General features: G+C 38.7%; 1 protein-coding gene across 1 annotated transcript; it reads left to right on the plus strand.

The window, feature by feature from the left end:
• The first annotated feature begins 1,281 nt into the window (after positions 1–1,281).
• On the plus strand, positions 1,282–10,324 carry OTOL1 (otolin 1). The gene is made up of 4 exons (XM_036446747.2): positions 1,282–1,652; positions 4,435–4,524; positions 7,740–7,811; positions 8,875–10,324. The coding sequence occupies exons 1-4, from the start codon at positions 1,286–1,288 to the stop codon at positions 9,771–9,773; spliced, it is 1,428 nt and encodes a 475-aa protein (XP_036302640.1). The 5' UTR covers positions 1,282–1,285; the 3' UTR covers positions 9,774–10,324.
• The last annotated feature ends 15,896 nt before the right edge of the window (positions 10,325–26,220 follow it).

The raw sequence follows: 26,220 nt of genomic DNA on the forward strand, positions 1-26,220 counted from the left end.
GTGAAGGAGAATGATAATGTGTCATCTATGTGGCAGAGCTATGTTGAAAACTGATTGGTCTGTACTCATAGTAGGGGCTCATCAAGTAGTAGGTGTTATTACTATTTTCATTTCCATTCTCTTTATTTTTTACTACTTATTCTAACTACTACTTCCTTTTCCAATTAAAAAAAACATTCATTTTGTCACCCTTGATCTCTTATTAGCAGCCACTGGAATGTTGGGAGTTGCTGGGGAATGAAATACTATGAACTATCAAAATTTCACTTCATTGGGAACCTTATATTGCTTTGAGCAGTGATAAAAGTCCTAATAAGAATAACCACTGTTTGCCCCATTAAAATAATACAAAGACAAATGTGAGTTTTCAGGAAAAAAAGCTCCTCAAATTATAAAGCAAAGAATTGGAAAAAGAAATGACATGTGAAGAATCTAAGAACATAGCGCATATTTAAATTTATGATTTTTTTATTCACTCTCTTGCTCTCTCCATTTATTACAACGGAGTCTAAAATTTTTCTCTCACAACAGGATCATTATCCCTATTAGATTTAAGGACTATTTCAATTGTATTTTTTCTTGAAATAAATGAGTTTGCTGGAATAAACTATTCAGCTCGATATTTTTCATCTTTCTCTAATACAAATGTATTTGATTTCTATAAATCTGAATGAGGTCAGTCAGAAAATTACACATATTTGTTTTCCACAGGGTATCTGAGCTATAAAGTCATGTTACATTTGTTATAGATCATGTTTGCTATTTGGCAAGATCATTTGAATGACTAAGAACAATATTTTAGAACATGTAATACAAGGAAAACAACCAGAGAGGAGAATTGAAGCCAAATGTTCCTTACAAGAAATATGTGAAGTAAATAAAATATTCTGTTGTGATTTAAGCACACTTTTGCATATAAAACTCATAAAAATATCATTCAATACTATACATACTATTCATTCTTATGGTTCATATATATATATATATATATATGAACCATAAGAATGAATAGTATATATTCATATATATATATATATATATATATATGAATATATACTATTCATTCTTATGGTTCATATATATATATATATATATATATATATGAACCATAAGAATGAATAGTATGTATAGTATTATACATACTATATATATATATATATATATATATATATATATATACAGATTTCTCTCACATAAGTACATATTTATATACTTTTCATTAATTTATATTACTTCTCATGTACTTTGTGTATATAGTTTATTCTTCTTTCTTCCAGCCTCAATTATGTGGATGTTGTCTTGGCTTTGTGCTATTTTAATTATTTTGGCTATTGCTGATATGGATGCAATAGCAAAGACCACGCCATATATCAAATTTACGAAGAAATCCGAAGGAAAAGAGATGCTGAAGGGTTTAAAGCTGCCCAGTGGCCTACCTCTAGGAGGAGAAGAAGAAACACCCTTCACAGAAGTGGCTGAAATGGCAGGACCAACCCCTGACCCCTCCGTCCGAGATTCTCCCTTTGGCCCTGCCTCTCTCTTCCCCTTTGAAAACTTCACTCTGGACACGGCCGGTTTCTTTTTAAATTGCTGTGATTGTTGTTCATCTGCACCTGGGCAGAAAGGAGAACCTGGAAAGACTGGAAATCCAGGTATTTGAAAATATATGAAAAAAATATTTTTCTCCTGTACATCCTTAGAGCTGAGAGGTGGATTGGAGGTGGAATTGCTTTTCTCTATTGTCATGAAAATGGCGATAGGCCTCAGTGTAGCTTGTGACAAATGAAAATGGGTCCTGTGTAGCCTACTCTCCTGCATAGCTATTAATAAAAATTAAAATAAAAATTAAGAAGGTGGGGTGGATGGGTGGGTGGGGAGTGGTTAACAGGGAAACCTATATGAACATATGCATAGCCCATGGACACAGACAATAGGGTGGTGAAGGTCTGGGAGGGGCAGATGTGGGGTGGAGGGGATCAGTGGAAAAAACAAAAACAAAAGGGACATCTGTAATACTTTCAACAATAAAGATAAATTTTAAAAAATCAAATAAGGTAAAAATTCAGTTCCTCAGATTAGCCACATGCGGCCAATGGTTCACCTGTGGGGCAGCACAGACATACATTTCCATCACTGTAGGAACTTCTATTGGGCAATGGTGGTTAGAGCAGAGATCAGGTCTACCAGCCCCAGCACAGGTGTGTAGCTCTTCAAGTTACACAGGCCCAGTACAATCTTTTCATTAATGCCGATGTAAAAGGGAAAATGAAAATTCTGTTATCTCACAAGATGGTGTGCTGCCTGATGGGATTTGGGAGTGCTATTTGTAGTTAGGATTAGAAATGGAATGCCTGTGAGGTGGAGAATAAAGCCAGGATTCAGATTGCTTCTCATTGAAATTCTGAGTCAACATCCAATTCTTGCCCTGCAATTTTCTTCATTGAACGTCGTGATTACATATTTCAAAATTTCAGATGTCTTTCATATATACATTATGAATACACTTTCAGTTTTATTGTCATGGATTTCAGCTTTTACATGTCACGTAGCGGAGAACTCAAGGTAAAAATGAGATCAACATGCCAATTGCAAATTCACGATTCTCTGGAAAAAATTACAATAAATATTTGTTGTATCTTGCTTGAAGAATTTAAAGTTAAGAAATCAGGACTTACATATCCCCGTTGGGCTTTTCATTCATTTCATCTGTTGTAGGAACCTTTTGGGAAATGTGCTTAGTAATATTTATGTAGAGCTGAAATGAGAGGGCAAAGGAGCTGGGCAGTGGTTGGGGGAACCAAGAGTTCAGGGGTGCTAAAACATTATTGGAAACATAATGAGACGAAGAAAATTATATTTACCAGAATTTTTCTTAGTATCATGTCTGGTTGGCAAGCTTCTCTGGAGTGCAAACCCCCAAGGGCATGCCCAAACAAACAGCTGGTGGCTAAACAGTCTTCTATGCTGTGGGTCTGTATCATCAAGGCTTGCGTTTTACCCAGGGGTGGATGTAGCTGCGTTGCTCTCAGAGCTCAGCCCCTCCTGTAAACACATATGACAAGTATTCCAAAGGTGTGTCAAGTCATTAGTTTTCCCAGAATGCTCATGTGTCTTCGTCTGACTTGTTCTGCCAAGAGCAGAGGGCCATTGGGGAAACTTCATTACTTCTGTAAATCTCAGTTTTCAAAATAGTAAAATGAGATAAAAATAATCCCAACCACAGAGAGTCATCAAGATAACTGAATGAGTTTATACCTATGAGGACTCACTGTGGTGCCTAGAATAGAATAAGTGCTCAATAAGGACTTACTTTTTCAGTTAGCTGATCGAGGAGTCTTATTTTACCTCATGAAAGTTCCTGTTTTTGAGATTACTAGAGAGATGTTTATTTTGCCTTTATCAATGTTTTTAAAAAACACAACTTTTTAAAAAAGTTAGAAATCCAATATAAGAGCACCATTAAATAAACTTGAAAATAAAAATAGACCTACTCAAATTCTCACTTGTTTATTGGATCTTAGCTTATGCCATCTTCTTGAGGATGTCTTCTCTGATATTTTTATATTACTAACGACAGGGTAGCAATTTTTATTTATATTTGCGGTTATTTGTTTAATGTTTATCTTTCATGGACTCTCAGCTCCATGAGGGTAGGGATCGCTGGAACATTTTAAAAGTCTTTGTATGAATCTTTAAAAAAATTATAGTTGCCATGTAATATTATATTATGAAGTTTCAACAGTGATTCAACATTTATACACCTTATGAAGTCTAGTAATCATCTGACATTGTACATAATTATGATATTATTGAGTATATTTTTTTTAGCTGTACATCACATCCTCTGAAAGTTTGTGCTTTTTAATTTCCTCCCCTTTTGCCCATTTCTCAACCTCCTCCCCCCTGTAACCATCAGTTTGTTCTAGGGACTCCTGGAATGTTGAGGTTTGATTTTTACCCCTAACTGGGGTGCTTGGTTTATAGGAAGCCTTAGCAATAGTTTCTGAATAAATGGGTAAGTGAATGAGTGGGGAAAACTCAAATTGCTAGGTATTGTGGTTTCACTCAAAATCTGAAAGTGTGGTTCATGTGAGGTTAAGAGTCAGGTAATCATTCTGTTCTTGTTGTTTGATATAGAACTATTTCCTGAATCATTAGAACTCTGCAGCAAATCCAGTGGCAAGTACTAATGTGCTCAATTTATTCAGGTAGTACAGATTGTAAATGATACACAAATATTGTCCTTAGGACTCTCTAGTAGTTATTTTCATCCAGATTTTATCATTAGGACAGTGATAGTCACTAGTCTTAATATGATGACTGATTCCCGTCCCCCCCCCCCTCCCCCCCCCCCCCCCCCTCCGGCCGGAACTAATGAATTTGAAAGAGAATTTTTTTTTTTTTACCTTGATGATTTTAAATTCTCTTTTCCAGGTCCCAAGGGAAAGACTGGTGATATGGGGATCCCAGGGTCACCAGGAGTCATTGGACCCCAAGGTCCAAAAGGCCAGAAAGGAGAGAAGGGTAAGTAATTATATTCATTTCAGTCAAAACTCAAGGGAAGTTCTGCATCATTTTTAGGACAGCAATTTGCTAAGTAAATACCAGATTCTTGCAGGTGGGTCAAATTTGTTTAAGCATATTGTGAGTTATATTTGATACAAAAATGTCAACTTTATAAATAGCCAGTTGAGAAATTTTAAACTTGCGCTCTCTCTCTCTCTCTCTCTCTCTCTCTCTCTCTCTCTCTCTCTCTCTCTCTCTCTCACACACACACACACACACACACACACACACACACACACAATTTTCTATCTCTCATGGGCCTCCTAGCTGACCCAGTGACGTGACATCATCTCTGGGGAAGGGTACTTCCCGATATATTCTCATGTGAACGCTTTCTCAGGATGCAAAATAATTTCATACGAGATAGAACTAACTGGAGCAGGTAGTCCTATTCCATTTAGGTGGGTAGTGTGCCTGCTAAGGAGAATATGACCTATCCTTTGGGTCACACTCAAATCGGGGGCAGTGTCAATGGTGGGAAGAGAACTGAATTCAAATGGAAGAAATCAACCACATAACAGTGACCTCATAACTTTACCTCATCTGGAAATTGAGGGGAATAGACTAGATATCTATTTATACCCTGTTTACTTTCAAAATAGATTTCTAGTTAAGTGTGCTTTCATAAATCTTTTCCAGCTCAGAAATTCTATAATTCCACAGATATCAGTAAAGAAGGCGTCCTTCCTGGGAAATCCTTGGGTCTCTAAGTGCGTCAGGTATTGGGGGAAGGTTACAGATTCACTGGGATACTTAGAAATTCCTCAGTGAATACCGCCAGCCTGTAGAAATACCATCTATCCATCAAGGTAAATGTTTTAGCCTCAGTGTCACATGTCATCAGACCTAATATCATCTATACATCACCCTCCCCATGGCTCAGGAACTGCCTAACTCATTTCTAGTAGAACATTCAGTGAAGTAATTACTCAGAAAAGAGGCTAAGGTAAGAGGAAGCTGCTTCACACTTGTCAGTTAGGCAATTTTCATTCTCAGAAACATTTAATCCCTTTGTGGCTGAATTATGTTAGCAGAAAGCCCTGTGAAATAAAGATGAGTTATGAACCTCCCCCGTGATTCATGCATTTTGGAAGCTAGACTTCTGGAAGTAGAAGAGAAAAAAAAAACAGGGAGGTATCATAAGATAAGGTTCTTAAGAATATGCTTTGATGAAGGATCAAAAGTAGAAATTCATTCAGCCAGTCGATGGCATGGCAACTCCACTTCCCTTTTACTTCCTGACTTAGTCTAGACTCTTAGTTAAGGGCTAGAGTTGAAAGGAAATAAATAGCTTGAATGACTGCATTCTGGCTCATCACACCCTAAGTGAGTGAAACCAGTTTTAAGCAGTTAGAATCCCTAAGTGAACCTGAGAGCCAGAATAACTGTAATAAGGCTCAATAGATGAGTATTGACAAGGACCGGAAACAGAAGTGGCCCTTCACATCCATTCAGAGTTGGGTTCTTTCCAAATGCAGACACATTTTCCTGATGGCTGAAGGGTTAATTTCCATGCTTTAAGTTTTATGTGGAATGGTAATGGAGGAGCTGGCTGCTTAGAAAGCTCTGCTGAACGGCTTATGGTGAGATTTCTGCAGTTGCTCTTGTGAAATTTGGGGGCACTCCTCTCATGACTTTTAATATGAGTTGGGCTATTTTTTTCCTGACAAAAATGAAACAACAAACGTTATTTTTATATAAATAATGTGATCGGTAAATCAATGTCAACCAACGTAATATGCATTCAAGTTTGACTCTGTACACATTTCTAAACTTTTTTGTACCTCAGTTTCTTCTATGACAAAAGTGGTGACAAAAATATCTGTCCTACAGTTTTTAAAGGGAGGTGCTATAAACTTTCTTAAATGAAAAGTGTCCTAAATGGGGAAATAAGCTCTATTATATAATCCCCCCTATTATATGACTGTATTATTATCAAATAAAAATTAACATTCAATTTTAAAGGCTAGATTAAATTATAAAATCATGTTAAGAGCTTGGAACATTACCTGGTGCAAAGTAGATGAGAGTCAGCTGTCATTCTTACTATTATTGTTGCTCTTCTCATTTGCAATTAAAATAATTCTAGTATGGCAGCTCTAATAGGACTGGGCTTCAGCCAGGCCCAGGAAAAAAGTCAATTTTGTGGTAATATGGCAAATATCTAAAAACCCAGATTCAATTTTTTTTCAAATGCGAGTTCTCACAGTTCTATAATTTGTCCAAAGAGTAGTATACAAAAAAAATTTCTGAACAAAGTAAAAAATTGGCTTTTTTTGATGCTCTATGTCAAAGATAGTATATTTTTCCCCAGGCCAGGTTTTTTTTTTTTTTTTTTTTTTTTTTTTTTTTTTTAATATATTCATATTATTGATTTCAAGAGGAAGGGAGAGGGGGAGAGAGAGAGAGCGAGTGATAGAAACATCAATGATGAGAATCATTGATTGGCTGCCACCGATACACCTCCTATTGGGGATTGAGCCTGAAACTCAGGCATGTCCTCTGACAGGGAATCAAACTTTGACTCCCTGGTTCACAGGTCGATGTTCAACCATAAGCCAAGCCCGGCTGGGATGAACGGGTTTTGCTATGATGAATTGTAGCCAAAAGAAGAATGTTGTGCTCTGTGTTAAACTCTGCATGGTATACTTTCTCAGGCATTGTGGGGAATATGAAGAGGAGGACATTTTAATTGTCATTCAAAATTCATAACAGGAAAGAAACAAACATGTACATCTGTAACAAAAGACTTCATGCTATGAGTTTTGTGAAAGATTTGAAGAGCTGTGGGATCACTGATGGAAAAGCTGAGTTATGTTTGGAGAGATTGGCACTACCCCCAAATCTGCTTTAAAAGATTTACCATCAATTGGAATAAAACATTGCTAATGATGCCCAATAACCTTTTCCATATTGTTTTGCTTTATTTTTTTAGTATTTTTATTGAGTTTATTTGGGTGACGTTGGTTAATACAATTATGTGGGTTTCAGTGTACAATTCTATAATACAGCATCTGTATAGTGTATTGTGTGTTCATTGCCCCAACCATATTGTTTTGCTTTTACAAATTTTGGTAAAGGAAACATCAGAATGTGAGATGACTGTGAAATGGGTGTTAGTTTTATCATAAACTAATATAATTGGAAGAAAGCTAATCTTGGCATCATTTTAGGACTTAAGGGAGAACGTGGGGACCAGGGAACAAGTGGCGTTCCGGGATACCCAGGAAAACCTGGAGAACCAGGTAGAGTATAAATATTCCTGTTGTAGAGAACAAACTATATCATGTGTGAAATGTAGTCCTTGATTTTCTTCCTGTTTGTATTCAAAGTTATCAGGATGTAAGAAGGAAATATGAATTGCTATGTGTCTTCTAATAATTCAGTGTTTTGGTACGTTGGAGTGTGAGTGCTGGGCTAGGAATTTGGAGACTAGATTAGGGCATCTGAGCTCTGTTCTTCTTTCTAGCTGTCTATGGGGAAAGATTTCTGCTCCTTTCTGGGTCTTAGTTTCTTTGCCTGAAAGGTTTGGGTTTGGAAGGAGAATATGGAAATGTAAGAGAATACTTGGGTTGGGCCAAAATGCAAGCTATAATGAAAAAGAAGAGCAACTATAGTTTTATAATACTACTCTTTATTGTCTTAAGAGTAAGAAAAATAATAAATCGAACTAGAAACATTAGGTCAAAATACAAGCTATTATTTCTCAGTAGGACAAACTCGTTTCCTTATGAGACAGGTGCTGATGTGAATGGCTCTGTTCAAGCTCTCCTCCCACAACCATTACTGAGGCAAGAGCCAGGTTTCCAGCCTGGCTGGCATGGCTCAGTGGTTGAGCGTCAACCTATGAACCAGGAGATCACGGTTTGATTCCTGGTCAGGGCACCTGCCTGGGCTGTGGGCTCAATCCCCAGTGTGGGGTGTGCAGGAGGCAGCCAATCAATGATTCTCTCTCATCATTGATGTTTCTGTCTCTCTCTCCCTCTCCCTTCTCCTCTGAATTCAATAAAATTTATATATATACCTGGCTCTTAAATAAACAACTACATATATATATATATATATATATATATATATATATATACACACACACATATATATATGTGTGTGTGTATGTGTGTGTGTGTGTGTGTGTGTGTATATATATATATATATATATATATATATATATATATATATATATTTTTAAAGAGCCAGGTTTCCAATCCCAGGTAGTAGGATATGTTTTTATTTTGTGAACTCTGTGATAATAGCATATTGTTCATAGCACATGTGGTCTGTAAACATCATTTTAATTTTTCATTTCAGGTGGACTTGGTCCTAAAGGGGCCAAAGGAGACACTGGGCTGGCGGGAGTGAAAGGACAAAAAGGCTCCAAGGGGGACACGTCTGCCAATGTTACCAAAGGAGATAAAGGAGACCGAGGGGCCGTGGGCTCTCCAGGCTTGAATGGAGAGCCTGGGGCCAAGGGAGAGAAGGGGGACCGGGGAGAGAAGGGCTTCTGTGGAATCTCTGGGGAGAGGGGAGGAAAGGGGGAAAAAGGTGAGGTGGGGCTGAAAGGAGAAAAAGGTAGCAAAGGCGATATTGGGATGGAAGGCAGAAGTGGCCCAGGAGGCCTACCTGGGGCCCGAGGGGACCCGGGGGCTAAAGGAGAAAAGGGAGCTGTAGGTCCTCCCGGTCTGGTGGGACCTGTGGGGCCAAAGGGCGAGCTTGGGAGCAAAGGGGTCCGAGGATCTATTGGGAAGAAGGGCTCTCGGGGCCTCAAAGGCTCCAAGGGGGAGGTGAGCAGAGTCCCCCGGTCAGCTTTCAGTGCTGCTTTATCAAAGCCTTTCCCTCCTCCCAATGTCCCTATCAAATTTGACAAGGTTTTCTATAACGACCAGGGGAATTACAGCCCTGTCACCGGGAAGTTTAACTGTAGCATTCCTGGGGCATATGTGTTTTCCTACCACGTCACAGTGAGTGGCCGGCCTGCTCGGATCAGCCTGGTAGCCTGGAATAAGAAGCAGTTCAAGTCCAGAGAAACACTCTATGGTCACGAAATAGACCAGGCCTCTCTCCTCACCATCCTGAGATTAAGTGCAGGGGACCAGGTCTGGCTGGAAGTTTCCAAAGACTGGAACGGAGTGTATGTCAGCGCTGAGGATGACAGCATTTTCACTGGGTTCCTTTTGTACCCAGAGGAAATGCCTGGAATTTCACCATAAACTTGTGTCTTAACACTGTAGTTTGGAGTTAGTGAAATAAGTCAGGTAACAGAGAATAGTGCTATTGGAAAAAAATAACTTTCATTATTTTTTCATGACTATAAAAATAATACAGAAAAAATGATGTCGCTTAGTGTCAATTGCTATGGCTATTTTAAGGAATCATGTTTTAAAGCAATAATTATCTATCTGTATTTGAGAGCATATGTCTGTTAACGTGGTAGATAGTTTTTTTCCATTTGATTATAAGGCATTTCTCAAGGCATTTGAGTAATTAATATTTGTATACAAAAATATAAATGTGATTTGTAATTAATAAATTGTAAATATCTTCTATATCTCATACAAATGTGTGTAACTATTTTCTGTATGAATGTGAGGCACATAGCTGATATATCATGATGGGCAGGTATCACTCAAAAGTTTCCAATTCTGTTAGGAGGGTTGCCTTCCAACCAAATGGAACTCTTCCCATACTAGATTAATTTTGGGAGAATACACAGAAAGAATGTTAATGACTAACTAAAATATCTTTAAAATTAACCAGTGTGTAAAGATTTGCTCATAAAACACCTATTTTATATGGACGTATGCGTTGGGTAAAACATAAAAAGAAAGTTAATAAAGGTATTGTTAAATCCAGTTGTAACAAAGACCTAGCTATTCATCAAATTATTGTGCTTAGAAGAACTGAATGTCCCCCAAAAGACTCAAGAGTAAAAGTACCCTGTTTCCCCGAAAATAAGACAGTGTCTTATATTAATTTTTTCTCCCAAAGTTGCACTAGGTCTTATTTTCAGGGGATGTCTTATCTTTCCATGCACTAGGTCTTATTTTCGGAGGATGTCTTATTTTTGGGAAAACACGGGTAGATCATTTCTGAGCCCTTTCTTCATGGAACAGCACTCCATTTGGATAAATTCTTTGGATTCATGATCATTATCTCCATAAGTAATCCCTGTTATTCAGTGATAACACTGTTGGAACAGGTGGGTATTTGAGAATTTACTTGCAATGAGAATATTTAATAACTGTGAATATAGAATAATTCAACAGCCTCATATTTGAAGAAGTGAATTTATTGAATCTAAATGGGAATTGGCTGAAGAAGGCGTGTAGTTAGGCAAATCTGCTAATGTTGGCCAGTCAACTCAGGAAGTGGGTGATGGGGAACTGGGGAATTTTCTGGTTTTGTTCTGCCAGACAGATAGAATTTGACAAGCATCATTCACTTTTCAACTTCTCTCTCTATATATATGAGAATCTCAAATATGTGTTTAGAGGAAAGCCATTTCTGGAAGTTGTTATTATGAGTTACCGGGAAAAAAGTTGGTTCTGCATCAAACAAATGTTGGAAATGCTGTCTCCTGTATCTCCCTCTTGGAAATTCATAAAGCAAGTTAGTGTACCCTGACATTCCCACAGAAAATAAAAATAACTTGTTTTATCCAAGAATCCCATTTTTACTTTGAGTATAGGACGTATCAAATAACATCCTGTGGAACAGCCTGATGTAGGATGCCCGTTTTAGAAACATTGTGTTAATTTCTTATCTGAAGACTACGTGGGAGGCAGGGGTAAGTTCACTCTTGACATTTTCCCTTCCTTCAGCAGTTTTTCTCTATTCAGACTGTAATATTGCTTAGTGAAGGCTTTCCTGTATTTGTTAGACTAAGAGGAAGAATAAGATAAGCCACATGGTTAAATCAGTGATGCTTGCATTTAGAAGTTTTCCTTTTCCATTTTGAGGATTGGATATCAAAGACATTCAGAAACTTCAAGTTCTGGTTCTCTCTTAGTATGCGTGTGTGTATATATATTCTCTCTCTCTCTCTCTCTCTCTCTCTCTCTCTCTCTCTCTCTCTCTCTCTCTCTCGTGTTTCCCATTATTGGATTGAAGGGATTTGGGAGACCAAGAGCTAACAAATTTAGGAAGATGGAAGAGAAAACCACATTATGATGCAAAAGGCAGCTGGACAGAGGACCAGTAAGGAAGCAGCAATTTATATGGAAGATTTATGACACCACATATGTTTGTGGTAAACATTTATAGGAAGTCTGAAGTTAAGGGCTTAGGGTTAGGATCCAGGATTAGTAGCTAATTATGAACTTTTAAAGGGTATCCACACTAAGGAAATTCATAGCCTTAAAGTGACTTCTTGTTTTTTTATGCCACTTTTTTGTTATGAGAGGAAAGTAGCACAACAATGCTCCAGTTTTCAATTATATCATGTCTCCCTTATTATTGAAAGCACAAAATTAAGGAGTTACTCTCTCTCATTTCCTGGTTTCAAATACATACCCTACCTACCCCTACCCTAATGTCTGTCAAATATATAGGCCTCTCCCCTGAATGCCCTGAATATTAAACTGCTAGAGTTAAACTGACACCTCAAACTTAAAATGAAAAGTCAAGCTTCTGAAATTTCCCCCAAGATGCTCCTCCCAGATTCTGCCCCAACTCACAGAATAACCGCCACTTCTGGGATTGCTCAGATCAGAAACCTGTCTTTGATTTTTCCATTTCATTCTTAAATCCAACCTGTCAGGAAATCCTTTTGATTCATTCTCCAGAAGGTATCTAAAATTTGATGACTTCACACATTTTTGCTTCCATCATCCCAGTCAAGCCAACATTATTTATTACCTGAATTATTTATTGCAGTAATGCCTAAACTGGACCCACCTAAGTAATATACAAAGGGCCTAGGGTTAAAATACCAATGGGATCCAACATTACATATATTTAAATTTGTTAAATTTATGAAACAAGTTAACAAATAGCTATTTAAAATATTTTTCTAACCTTCCTAAATTAATGTCTGCTTTCATACTGAAAGAGTAAAATAATCTACTTTTTGTATGACTGACAATAAACAAAATATCAAAGACAACTGAATTGGTATTGTGCTTGTCAGAGTTCTATTAATAGGCAGGTGATGTTTGGATGAGTAATAAAAGGAAGATATTCATGAATTATTAGATATTTATCCTATAGGTGTTATTTTTAAAAGTTAATTTCAGAAAAATACTACATGTTTTCATAGTTAAAATTTCTACATAGTTTATATTCTATTGACAGTATTTTTTCAAATTAGACCACATTTGTTGAATCATTGTATTTGAACATTGAGTTTTAAAATTTAATTTCAATTTGGAGAAATTGCTCTTCTAAATTAGCAATCGGGTTTGGAAATGAATCATGAATTTTACATATCATGTTCAAATATTGTCATTTGGGTTGCATAGGATATATCATCACTATTGTAAACAATATTGCAAAATATTTAAATTTTATTATACAAACTATAATCACATATATTGTCATTTTCATCACCTCTTAAAACAACATTCTAAAATCTAGATCAATTAGGATAAATACAAATTTATCCTGCATAAGTACAAATTTTAGAAAGATACAAATTGTTTAATATGTTTAGCCATTAAGTCTGTAACTATTGCCAGCACTGGGCAATTCATGAGTATCTCAAGAATGATGAAGGAGAACATAACGTAAAGCTTGAACATGAATGCTCAGCACAGCTGAGATGTAATGCTTTGTAATCTATGGCATGTATACTCTCCAAGGGGAGGTAGATAAGTTCCGTTGTACTTCTCTTAGTTAAGCACATCCATTGTTCAAATCCTCCCCACACTCCAGAGCAGTGTCTATCTGCCACGTTTGCAGCAGCACAGCCCACTGGTTGTGATGGCATTTGGAGGCAATCTCCTTCTGTTTGATGCACACAGGGCAGGAGGCCCTGAAAGATGCTAGTCATCGGAGACCTGGTTAGACTGCAGGCTGCGCTGTAGCAGAATTGAGCCCAATTTCTAATAAAGGTGCCCTGGGTATCATCATAAATTTACATGTTGTATGTTTGTTTTTTGCAGGACTTTCTCAAGCATGGAGCGCAGGGCAGGGAAACCTCTTGCTTGAGTCTAAAGGCAATATCACTTGTTTCTGCCCTGACCCCTTCAATCAAAGCAATTCTGTTAAAAGGAAGTTGGATCATTTACTTCTCTGCGCAAAGCCTCTTGAAGCTCCCGTCTCATCCAGAATAGAAGCCAAATCCTTACTACGAGGAGAGAGGCCTCATGTGACCTAGCCCCTGCTTCCCTTCCCGCTTCCTCTCCTGCTCTCTCCTCCATGCTTGGCCTGGGGCTTGCCCTCAATGCTGTTCCTCAAACTCACTGGGCATATTTCTACTCAAGGCTTTGCATGTGCCATTCTATCTTAATGACTGTTACCAAGGTAACTTCATGACTGACCCATTTTTCTCTCCCAAACCTTTATTTAAACATAACCTTTTCAATAAGGTGTTCTTTGACCACTCAATTTTAATTGCAGTCCCCATACCCAACCCCCTTCCCTGCTTTATTTTTCTCCATAGCACTCACCACCATCTAAAGTATTGTAGTTCACGTACTGATCTTTGTTTTCTGTTTTCCCATTGGAAGGTAAGTTCCATGGATTTTTGTCTGATTGCACTATCCCTAGCTAGCACTGGGACACTCAATATGTGTTTAGTGAGTAAAGATTGATAGGGTCCTAACTGATGTAGTAGTTGTAGATCTTTTCATAGGGTGGTGCTCACAGACTATCTTTGCTTTTGGTATTTATCTTAAAACAAAAGCCAACCAGCAAGTCTGTTGCAATGTAAATAAAACAGCAATCCATGCTTCACAATTAAGAATCTGGCTTCTATGGGGCTGCAGTAAGAAACAGCTACGGGCTGAAGCTGGTTTGGCTCAGTGGATAGTGCGTCAGCTTGCGGACTGAAAGGTCCCAGGTTCGATTCCGGTCAAGGGCATGTACCTTGGTTGTGGGCATATCCCCAGTAGGTGTGCAAGAGGCAGCTGATCGATGATTCTCTCTCACTGATGTTTCTAACTCTCTATCCCTCTCTCTTCCTCTCTGTAAAAAATCAATACAATATATTAAAAAAAAAAAAAAAAAGAGAAAGAAACAGCTATGGGAGGGGGGAAAAGTGTCAGGAATTGAGCTTTGTGTGTTCAATGAGCCTTAAGTGATATGTACCAAGTGAGACCACAGAAGCATGGAGCTGTTAGACAATATGCTGAAGACACCAGTGTGACAGGTGTGGAGCCATGAACTCTACCCTTAACCAGCGGAGCAGGGCAGAGTTTACTAAAAAGCTTGGCTGGTAAAAACTGATGTAATGGGGAGAGAACAGTAGAAACCTACTTTCCCAAGGTTATCACCCCAAGTGGGAAAGGGAATGAGAAGAACAAGAATCCACTGACAGCTGAGCAGGGGGTGAAAGGCTGGCCTGGGGCTCATGTAAAACCACAGGTGAAACCAGTTCAGTGCTGAGAATGAGTCTGTATTTGGACACTCTGATCAGTCTAGTGTATAATCTATGTGAATTTAGTGGAAAAATTTAATAGAATTGCTTATTTGTTTTAGGAACTAAAATGAAAGCATGTTTATTGTTATTTGAATTATAAGAATCATACTGCATCTAATGGAGATGGCCTGAGAGATGTGTATATTCTGAAAAGGGAAGCGCATGGAAGTATATCTCTTGTCCTGAACTTGTGGAATGAGCAGAAGAGGCAGAAGCCTCATTCTCTTACTTTCTGTGCAGTCGTTCATTTACTTAGGGTTACTGAGTGTTAGGCACTGTTCTTGGTACTGAAGATAAATCAGTGAGCACAACAGGGAGAAAAACCCCCTCTCTTCATAGAGCTTATGAAGAGAATGAATAAACATTCTGGAGGATATTAGTTATAGAGTATGTCAGGAGGTGATAAATGCTATAGAGGAAAATAAAGCAGGAAGGGGGATTAAGAGGATCAGGGTAGGTGGGGGAGGAGTGAGAGGGATTTAATATGCAGGTTGAAAAGGCTTCACTAAGAATGTAATATTTCAGCCATGATGTGAAGAAGGCAAAAGAGCAAGTCCTCTCTGAGAAAGCCGGGAAAGCACAAGAACAGTATTCCTAAGGTTGGAGCTCGCCTGGTAAAAAGTCTGTGGCCTACAGGAAGTGGGGTGAGGTCAGAGAGGTAGTGGGGTGACCGAGTGTGTGGGACTTGTAGGCTCTGATAAAGACTTAGGTTTTTATTCTGAATTTGGTAGATGCAGAGATGTGCCACCCAGATTCCCTTCAAGGAAAAACTAGATGCTCTTCTGAGGACACAGTGCTCAGCAGACAGCCTCCGGCTTTCAGCTCCTTCAGGGTCTGCCCAGCTGCAGGGCTGTCTCTCTTGAGGTGACGCCCTTCCACAGCAGCCCAAATTTGGTCACTGAGAAAGGCAGGTGGGTAAAGGCCAGGCCATCTTAGCCCTTGCTGGTCACCTGGATGGGCCACACTCTCCACAAAGCTCCTGCCATTTGGCCAGTGCTTTGCTAGGATTTCACTGTAGTTCAACTCTTCCCTGCCCAGTTCTGTCTCCTTCCCTTTTCTTCCACAGCAGCTGATTCCTCATTAACATTTTGCATCTCAAAGTCTCTTTGCATAGCTGCTCTGGAGACACAACTGATGACCTTTAGATGTGAACTGTGAAAGTGGTAGAGGGTACAATTTAGTGGACCACTTGTTCACTGCACATTCATATCTATGCATATCCACACACACACACACACATACACACACACACACACACACACACACACACACACACACACCCCTCTCCTTTGCTCTGGGTCAGGGCTAAAAGAACTAATTAGATAATTAATTAACATTTTCAGAACACTTTTTAGGCCTGATATTTAGATCCAAAGAACCTCTGTTGTCTGACTGTAGTGGTTAAGTACACAGACTCAGGAACCAAAAGCACTGGGTTAGAACTTCATTTACTAGCCAAGTGACCTTTAGTAGGACATTTACTCTATCTGTTCCTCAGTTTCCTCATCTATAAAATGGGAATTTGGTGTTATGAATGAGTTTATACTTGCAAAAACGCTTAAAACTGTGTCTGGTATGTAGTAAGTGCTAAACAGTTGTTTGTCAAATAAGAAAGCCAGCTCTATTTGAGTCAAATATGAGAGATGATACATGTTGTATATGAATCAGACCCCTTTTTGGGGTATTAACTTTTCTGCTGGAAGACTATGAGTGAGGAGGTGAAATCAGGATTGGTTTGGATTCAGTGTAGTATCAGTGGTGAGTGTGTTGGCTGAATTGGAGTCATGCATTTGGTTGAAGTCTTTCTATAGAATATCTGATATTTAAAAATATAAAAAAATAGTGTTTTATAAAGGATACATGAAAGAAAGTGTTAGTTCTTTGAAACAAGATTGAGGTTCACCCTTTCTTCTAAATCACTATTAATAGAGTTAATATGTCAAAGTGCAGGTCTTCATCTTCCTACTTAGGCACCAGGACCATTGGATTGACATGCTGACCGTGAGCTTCCTATATACCTGGATAAGGCACCAAAAGAGAGTCTAATGAAAGATGGATGTTTTGCTGATCTGAAAGGTAATGGTAGTGACAAATGAGACTTCCCAGTGGACCATGGCGAGGGGAAGTGGCAGGAAATTGCATCGGCTGAGTGATTAAGGCAACATCAGCAGTCAGAAGACAGCAGCGGGGCTGGTGGCCTTGGTCTTGCTGCTGCCTCATTTGCTGCACCTCACAGGGTGATGTGTCTGAAATGTCTCTGCAGGGCCCACAAACCTGCTTCTCCCCCTCCCCCTTCTTTTTCCTGAGGATAAATGAGCTACAAAAATTTTGGAACATCCAGATTATTAAATGTCAGAACTATTGCCAAAGCAGCACACCTACTCTCCTTGGGTGTTGGATGCAAGTTAAAATTGCCTCTGGCAAAAGGTTTTTTGATGGTCTTATTCATTCCTTTTAATTCAAGAAAAATTAATGAGCACCTACTATGTACCAGGCACCAGGCTTGATGCCAGGAACATGAAGATAAATGAGATAATTTCTTGTCTTCAAGGGACTCACAGTCGAATGAAAGAGGTGACTAAGCGAAGACAATAGTGGTTTCATCTTTTCTGCTTTAAGGATGGTCAGAGACCTAAATGCCTTGGCTATTATAGAGGACATTGAGAAAACACTTCATCCAGCAAGTTAGTTGATGGATGTTCTTGTTTACTCCATAGAGAACTAGGTTAGCAATTGATTTAGGAAGGTTCAGCCTCAGTGGGAGAAAAATGTAAATAAAATATTCAAAAACAACATTTTCACGATTGGGTGGTACCATGTGGCACCTTAAATCTTATCTTGAAGACCTTGGGTTGATAAGCAGGCAAGGATTAAAGAACTCTCATCCGGAAATCAGAAGTTGACCTGGCAAAGTCAAGGACCAAAGGAGGCAGATAGAGGCTTTCACCTGAACCTGTTACGGATCTCAGCGATCACTTCATCAGCTCCTCTTGAAAGATGAGGGTCTAAAGGCCTGGATTCTGCTACTCAAAAGGTGACCCAAGGACTCACAGATTGTGACATTCACATTCCAGTCAACGACTTTTGGTTTAAAACAGAAAAAATGTATTGGGATATGACATAATAATAGAAATGTGCACATATATTGAATGTACAGCTTGGTGATTTTAAACAGATGGCTACACCCATGACACCAGCATCCTGCCAGGTTGGTAAAAATGTCCACAACCTAGCAGGACTGCCTTGTGCCCAGGTCCAGTCCCATCGCTCCACCTTGCAAACATAGCCACTGCTCTAATTTCTGTTACCACAGATTAATTTAGCATGTTGCTGAACTTCATATAAATGAAATTATACAGTTTGTAGACTTTCCTGTCTAGCTTTCCCCCCACCCACCTCGTTTTTCCCCAACAGTCTATTTGGGAGATCATCGTGCTGATGTGTGTATCAGTAGTGCTTAAAATGTTGGGCATCTTTTCATATGATGATTGACCATTTGTCATCCTCTTTTGTGAAGTGCTTGCCCAATTGTCTCACCAAGTTTTAGTTTCTTTGTCTTTTTCTTATTGATGTGTAGAAGTTCTTTAGATTGTCTTCTTGCCAAATTCCTGAGTTTTAGCCCCCTTCTCTTTTTTTTACAAGTGGGCCACTTTGTTTCCTGAGACTCATCCTCCCTTTCATTCATTCCTCCCTTTGGTTTCTAAAATTCTCAAACACAAGCTCCCCTGATGGTTCTCTATGTTTGCAGGACTAAATTGCTTCCAAAAGAGCAAATGCATGCTCAGATGTAAGTGACTAAAATACTTTGTTGTTACTTTAACCCCTAGGTATTTATCTTTTAAAAGGAAATGAAGCCAACCAACAGAATATCTGATGGTGGAATTTCAGAAACAAGAAAGTTATTGGGGAATCTTTTTGAGGTAGAATGTCCAATGAAAGACACTTTAAAAAAATATTTTATTGTTTTTTTACAGAGAGGAAGGGAGAGGGATAGAGAGTTAGAAACATCATTGAGAGAGAAACATTGACCAGCTGCCTCCTGCACACCCCCTACCAGGGATGTGCCCGCAACCAATGTACATGCCCTTGACTGGAATCGAACCTGGGACCTTTCAGTCCGCAGACCAACACTCTATCCACTGAGCCAAACCGGTTTCGGCAAAAAAACACTTTTTGATATCTCCAAAATTCATCATTACTGTAATTTCCTCTGAATTTGGGGCAATTAGCTTTAAGGAATGTTTGACAAAGGGAAAGATTTATTTATCAACAAATGATTGCCTCATTAAAAAAAAAATACTTGGATTATTGGTTTTAGGACTATTTTCAGAGATTGACCATCAATGACTTACTACCAGCCTGAAAACCATCTGGTGCAATGTCTCAGGGAGGCCGTTGTCTTAGAAACCATTGTCAATATTTGTGATAACGATTTTCTAGGAGATTACAAAATGTGCTTATGGAGTTAGTGAGTGATGCTAGATTCAGAAGTGGAGTCAAATACCTGATAGGAGAATGATTTAAGATGACCTTGAAAATGAGGGTAAAAAACCAGCAAAAATAAGAATATCAATGAAGGCAATTTATGTGATAAGGAGGGACCAAAAAAAAAAAAAAAAGAAAAAAAAATTAAGCACATGGACCATTTAATCTCTCACTATAAAACCAGTTCTCAGCTGTGTGTTAACATAGAATGAGGGCACAGATTTAAGACTTCTCATCTGTTTCTGCCATAAATATTTTACTTGTCAAGTATTTATTGGTCACTAACTATCAGGTGCTGTGATAGCTAATCTTTATACAACTTTATAAATTATTTTACTAAAGTATTTATTAATTATATAAAAGAGAGTTTGAAAGCAGTCTAGGAGGACTAGGGGAGATTTTGCATTCATTTATTTATCCACACAGTAAGTATTTAGTGAGTGTCTGTCTCATACTAGGGATCATGCTAGATGCTGAGGATACAGCTTGGAACAAGATAAGTCTTTGCCATCATGGAGCTGGCAGTTTAGTGAGAAATGTGGTGAGCTGGCATGGCCATGGCATACTCAGCCTCAGGGCACCTTATGTGCCATGCCAGTTCAGCCAGGTTTGGTGAGCCTGAGAGGGGGAGGTGAAGGATTAAGAAAAGATGGACAAGGTAATGAAAGCTGGGTTCTCAGTGGGACGCTGTCCTCTCTTAGAGTAGCAAGCGACAGCACCACCGACTACAAGTCGTGTCTTTATTTTATAGTTATATTCCACGAGGCAAAGGAAGGGTGTGATCAAAATGTTTACAACATTCTTATGGGTTTCGATCCTACACAATTACATGCACCTGAACTCTATCAAGCCCACATCACTCAGACACATGGGACCAAGTGTTCGGACCATGGGTTCAAGCTTACTGTTGGCTATAATTGTGCTGGGAGGGCACAATTATAGCCAACAGTAAGATTGTGACTTTACCATGAGAGGACTGTGCCCTCTCATTAGTCCGAGGCTTGAACCTGTCCAAACACTGTAGCCCCTCTCCATAAGAAAAGCAGAGGAGTTGATATTAATCTGTGCCATAAAATACTTCTCTGGTGAAAAAGGGAGGAAGGCCATTCCTGCTAGAGGTGCCTATACATAGCATCACAGAGATTGGAAAGAAGTAGATGAATTTTGAAAACTGCAAGTGATAGGATGTAGTTGAATCATGTGGAATGCATTTAATGAGAATCCAGTGGAGTAGGTTCTTCCAAAAATGTTGCAGCTGAGTTCTACCACAAGCTGGAATTGATTTATGTGTCTGTCTATTTATCATCCTATCGATGTAAGATCCTTTCTGTGGATGGTACTGATAAACACTGGGGGAATCCATATAGACGTGAATGTGGCAGGGTACCTATTTTAGCCTTAAAGTTTCTTAGGTATATCATATCTAAATGATATGTAGGTAAAGGAAGCTGAGAGGTGGATTAAAATGGAAGGAGCTAGTTTCAAGGTTCAATTTGACTCCATTCTATAATAATCAAGATAGAATTAAAAAAATATATTTTATTGATTTTTTTTTTTTTTTTTTTTAGAGAAAGAGGAAGGGAGAGTGACCTGCTGCTTTCTGCATACCCCCTCGTGGGGGTCAATATGCCATAACTGGGGAATCTAACCTGTGACCTGTTGGTTCTTGGATGGACTCTCAACTGCTGAGCCTTACCACCTGGTCTAAATTTTTTATAGGGATTTTCCATCCTATACATCAACTGTTCAAAGAGTTGTGTAGCTGTTTTGGGCTATTCAAGCTCTACTGAGAAGTGTCAGAACAGACACAAAATAAACCTATTAAAGTGTCAAGAAGAAAACAGCCCTAAAGTTTACCAACTGACCATTTCCTGGTCAAATATCTTTTAAGTATCAGATTCAAAAGGGCCAATTTAAGGTTACATTTATTATATCCTCTTACATACCTTTCAGAAGCATTGGATATCTACATCTCAGTTTTTTTCTGCAGTAACAAGCAATTCTGAAATCTCAGTGGCTTACAACGTTTACTCCTCACTCTTGTGTTTAGTGTGAGTGTAGCTTTGCTCAGCTCTGCTTGGCTCTACTGGAGTGGGCTCCAGGCTGTGGACTGGATTCAAGTCTGTTTCATTTGGGGACTTGAGTGGGAGGAGAAGTTACTATCTAAGGATAGATTTCTTCAAGGGGAAGGACTAAAGCTCAACAAATGACAGAAACTTTCAATGCCTTTAAAAGTTTCTGCTTAGACATGATAAAAATCATAGTCACTCAAACTCCATTTGCAAAGAGTCATCTAACCAAGCCCATAATTGAGAAGTATACTTTTTCCCATGGGACAAGGGTGAGAAGAAGGTAGCGTGAATGTTTACTGATTACTGATCAACACAATCTTCCATAATGTATATATTTATGTACTTGTTTCATAAGATAACTTCTACAAATAAACTGAAATCTTGGAAGTGTGATCAGCTATTAAAAACAACCACATTTCAGGGGAAATGTTCTTTCTAAGATTTTCTTTCATGCTATACTAGAAGAGTTGATATTAGAAGTGGATACACAGTAATGATCAGAACTACTTGGGGTGAGATTGCTATGGGAAAAATTCAAATTCAGACTATAATAATTTGAGGTATCCATTTGTGAGAAATGTCTACAGTTATTTATTAATATAGAATTTACATGCCATTATTAGTCAGTCAGGCAAGATTTGAGTGACTTATGGGTCTTTAAACTTGGAAACATGTATTTTTAGTGGGGAGGTTGGGATGGAATGGGGACAATGGTAAATGTTTTATAGTATAGATTAAGCTACATATAATTGCGAAGGTACTGATACAGTCTTTACATCTTATTTGGTTGAAGAGCGTGCCTCACAACTGATTTTTCTTTCCAAAGGCAGGTGGTTTGTTGCCATGATTTCTGCTCTAACAAGTGCCAGAAGTAGTTATTTTCCCAGTGTGTGAGGAAAGTATAAATCAGGCCTTTTGGTGGGACTGTAAATGTGGCTTTGTCTGAGGAATAAACTCATGAGTTCAATTTGGTTATAGACTTACGGATTAAAACTCAGATTGGCTTAAATGCAGTGTGGTCATTCACTTATTTAATTTTTTATTTAAAAACATATTTTTATTTCAGAGAATAAGGGAGAGAGAGATAGAAACATCAATGACAAGAAGGAAGTCATTGATGGGCTGCCTCTTGCACACCCTCTATTGGGGATTAAGCTTGCGACCCTGGCTTGTGCCTTTGACACAAGGAATCAAACCTGGGACCTTTCAATCCGCAGGCTGATGCTCTTTATCCATGGAGCTAAATTGGCTAGGGCTTGTGTGATTATTTAAATGGCGTAAGATATTACATGAAAATGTATTTTCCATTTCTTCTTGTGCCTTGACACTGTATTAGGTATTGTTTTAGTGTGCAAGGATGATGACTTTAGATTATTATTCACACTTCAGCTTCAGTGAACACTGCTTAACAAGGGAGCCATTGAGCAATTTTAATAGACTTGGAGATCACAATGAACCTCTCTAGTTAAGAAGTATCACTTTGTACCATGCTTAGGACCCACAATTCAGCACAAGGCAGCCCATCCTGACATGTGCATGAAATTAGTTCTGTTTTTAAATACAGATGATATAAAACATTCCTACAGAAACCTAATTATCAGTGTTCTTAGAGCCATATGAATTTGTTAAGTGGGTAGAATATAAAGCAGTAAAGAACTTTGATCTTATATATAAAGAAATAAATTAAAGCCCTCATTAAATTATTATGAAGTGATCGAAGTAAAGTTGCTTCTTTCTTTCCCTCCACTTTTATTTGATTTTTGGCTGTTGTATGTAGTAGTCAGAGTCTTTTCAGCTGCAAGTAATGGCAAGCCTAAAGCAACCAATAAAGAATCTAATTGTCACACTGAACAAGGGTCAAGAGTTAGTATGGGCCCTCATCATGAGGAGAGCAGGATGCTTGTTCTATTTCTCCACTATTCTCTTGGTTCTTCCCTCTTCTTTGCATTATTTTTATTCTCGGACTAGCTTCCTCATTGTATTAACATAGTTGGTGGCAACAGCCAAGGAAACATGCTTCCTTGACCATGTCCAGAAGAAAATATCTGTCCCCTCAAATGTCAGACACTTTAGTTTTTACCCAATATCTATTCTTCCTTGTTACATACTTGATGGTTAATTTATGGAAGAGATTAGAATTTGAATCAGCCAACTGCATAAAGCAGAACATACTCACTAGTTCAGGTGGGCATCATTCAGCCCATCACCGCCTGAATAGAACAATAAGGAGGATGGAAGGCGAAGTTACTCTCTGCCTGGGCTAGGATGCCCTCCAATATCAATGTTCCTGGTTCTTGGGTCTTTAAACTTGTACCAGGACTTGTACAGTTGCACCCCTTTCTCAGGCTTTTGTACTCACAATGGGACTTACACCCCAACCTCCCCGAGCTCGCAGGACTCTGAATTTGGACTGAACCAAACCATTGGCTTTCCCTGTTCTCCTGACAGCTTGCAGATATCAGATCATGGAACTTCGTGGTCATGATCACGTGAGTCAATTCCTATAATAAATCTCCATGGATATACATATCGGAATGCTCAGATTTCCATATGAGAGTTTGTTGTGAGCTTAGTCCTTGAGATGGAAGTCTGGTATGAATAGGAGCCGAGCAATAAGGTAGAAGGAACTGGGACATTTGTTTGCTCTGGGAGGAGAGTTAGCTTACTAGCTTAAATTTTATATTGAAGGATAATAAACTATTGGTTTTACTTCACGTCTTTGTAAATTTTCTGAACTGATGTCCTTGTCAGTAGAAGAGTGGAATAAATCTGCTTTTTGTATCACTTTAGGTCATGTGCTCATCCCTGGGCCAGAAATGGTCTCCAAGGGAAACTATGGTATGTTGGATATTAATTGGCTTAAACCTAGGTTGCTGAACCAATAATTGGGAAAAAAGATGTAATTACAATGATTGGTTAAGATGATCCAGGGCCCAATCCTTGATCATAAACCTACTGGTATCAGTAGAGGTTTTTTTTTTTTAAATCAGTAGAGGCTTATGATAGGGGTTCTATTAGGAGGAAGTGAGGAATGGTTAATACAACAATGTCCATTAGGAGTGTTATATCTCCTTATTGGCATACCTGACAGACTGTGGTCTGAGGAAAAAGAAAACTTGACATATTTAACCTACTCTTATTATATAAGTCTGGGCCATTTTGCTTCCTAGATGGCCTGGGCTGGAGAGTACCCACTAAATGATATATGTCATTTCAGATTACGATGTTTGGTTTTGATTTACTCACATGTATAAGTAAGCACGCTGTTTGCACGTGGGTATTGTGGGAGTGATCCATGTTGGGTAGGGTGGGCAAGGTTCCCCCTCACCTAGAAGTTGTCATCTGAGAAAAGCTCGCTTGGTTTGTTAGCTGAGGACCAGCTAGAATTGTTCCCACCAGGATTCAGGAATACTATAAAATAAATCATTGCCTGGTGTAGGTACTATCTATATGGCTGAAAACAATCTGGAGCTAATCTCTGGATGTTGCATGCTCCTGACCAAGACTTAACATTTGGTTAACTTATGAAATAAAGGACTGAGAACTTAAATAGATTACTGATTGCACCGGTAGTCTCTAAAAAGGAATACACAGGATATAGGCTAGGAACTTTGCATTAAATTGGCTGCATGAGTAGATGCTGAGAAAGCCATTAATTGCACAGAAGTGAAGACATCAGGTGTTAAGATCCAACTATTATAAGGTGACCAGACGTCCCGATTGTTAACAATTTGTCCCGCGTCCCGCGGCATTTTAAAAAAGTCCCAATTTTTGGAAAGAAAAATCTTGAACGCTGCGGGACGCAGGACAAATTGTTAAAAATCGGGACTGTCCCGCCCAAAGCAGGACGTCTGGTCACCTTAAATTATAGCTTAAAAATCCCGCCTTTTCCTCTAATTGTGTAAATTTGGGCAATTGCTTTATCTATCTCTGTCTCAGTTTCCTCACTGTTAAAGGAAACAACAACCTTGTGGGAGATTTAAGTAAGAATAAGGCATACAGAACATTCATTTTAGAGGTCTCTGAGCAGCTAAAACTGCAATGGCTCTGTATGTAGGAGGGATTAGAGGGCAGAGACTGCAGAGATCGCTAATGAGCCAGAGCTGATTTCAGTTCAGTGTAAGAAAACACTCCCTACGAATTACACCTGTCTTCAAATTTAATTAGATGCTTCTGGTGAGTTGTTTTACAGGAGGTTTCCAAACACAGGCAGGGAGTGAGTGAGTGAGTGTGTGTGTGTGAGTGAGTGTGTGTGTGTGTGTGTGTGTGTGTGTGTGTGTGTCTGTGTCTGTGTGTGTCTGTGTGTGTCTGTGTGTCTGTGTCTGCGCGCGCACGCAGTTGTTGATCAGGTATGTGATAGTTTCGCACACAGGATACATGGTTGCACTAGGTAACTGCTTGGATCTCACTTACTCCTGAGCTGCTTTACCTGTGTCTTAATTTTGAGCGTGTCCACTTAAATATGGCCTTCATTTAGATTTTGATCTATCAATAAGCCATTGTAAGTAACTCTTTACTTGG

The sequence above is a fragment of the Pipistrellus kuhlii genome, unplaced genomic scaffold, assembly GCF_014108245.1.
Source record: "Pipistrellus kuhlii isolate mPipKuh1 unplaced genomic scaffold, mPipKuh1.p scaffold_m20_p_2, whole genome shotgun sequence".
Taxonomy (NCBI): domain Eukaryota; kingdom Metazoa; phylum Chordata; class Mammalia; order Chiroptera; family Vespertilionidae; genus Pipistrellus; species Pipistrellus kuhlii.

Coding starts and splice junctions, on each gene's coding strand:
- OTOL1 (XM_036446747.2), top strand. CDS start 1,286: ATGTGGATGTTGTCTTGGCTTTGTGCTATTTTAATTATTTTGGCTATT. Junction 1,653..4,434: donor TGGAAAGACTGGAAATCCAG/GTATTTGAAAAT, acceptor TCTCTTTTCCAG/GTCCCAAGGGAAAGACTGGT. Junction 4,525..7,739: donor AGGCCAGAAAGGAGAGAAGG/GTAAGTAATTAT, acceptor GCATCATTTTAG/GACTTAAGGGAGAACGTGGG.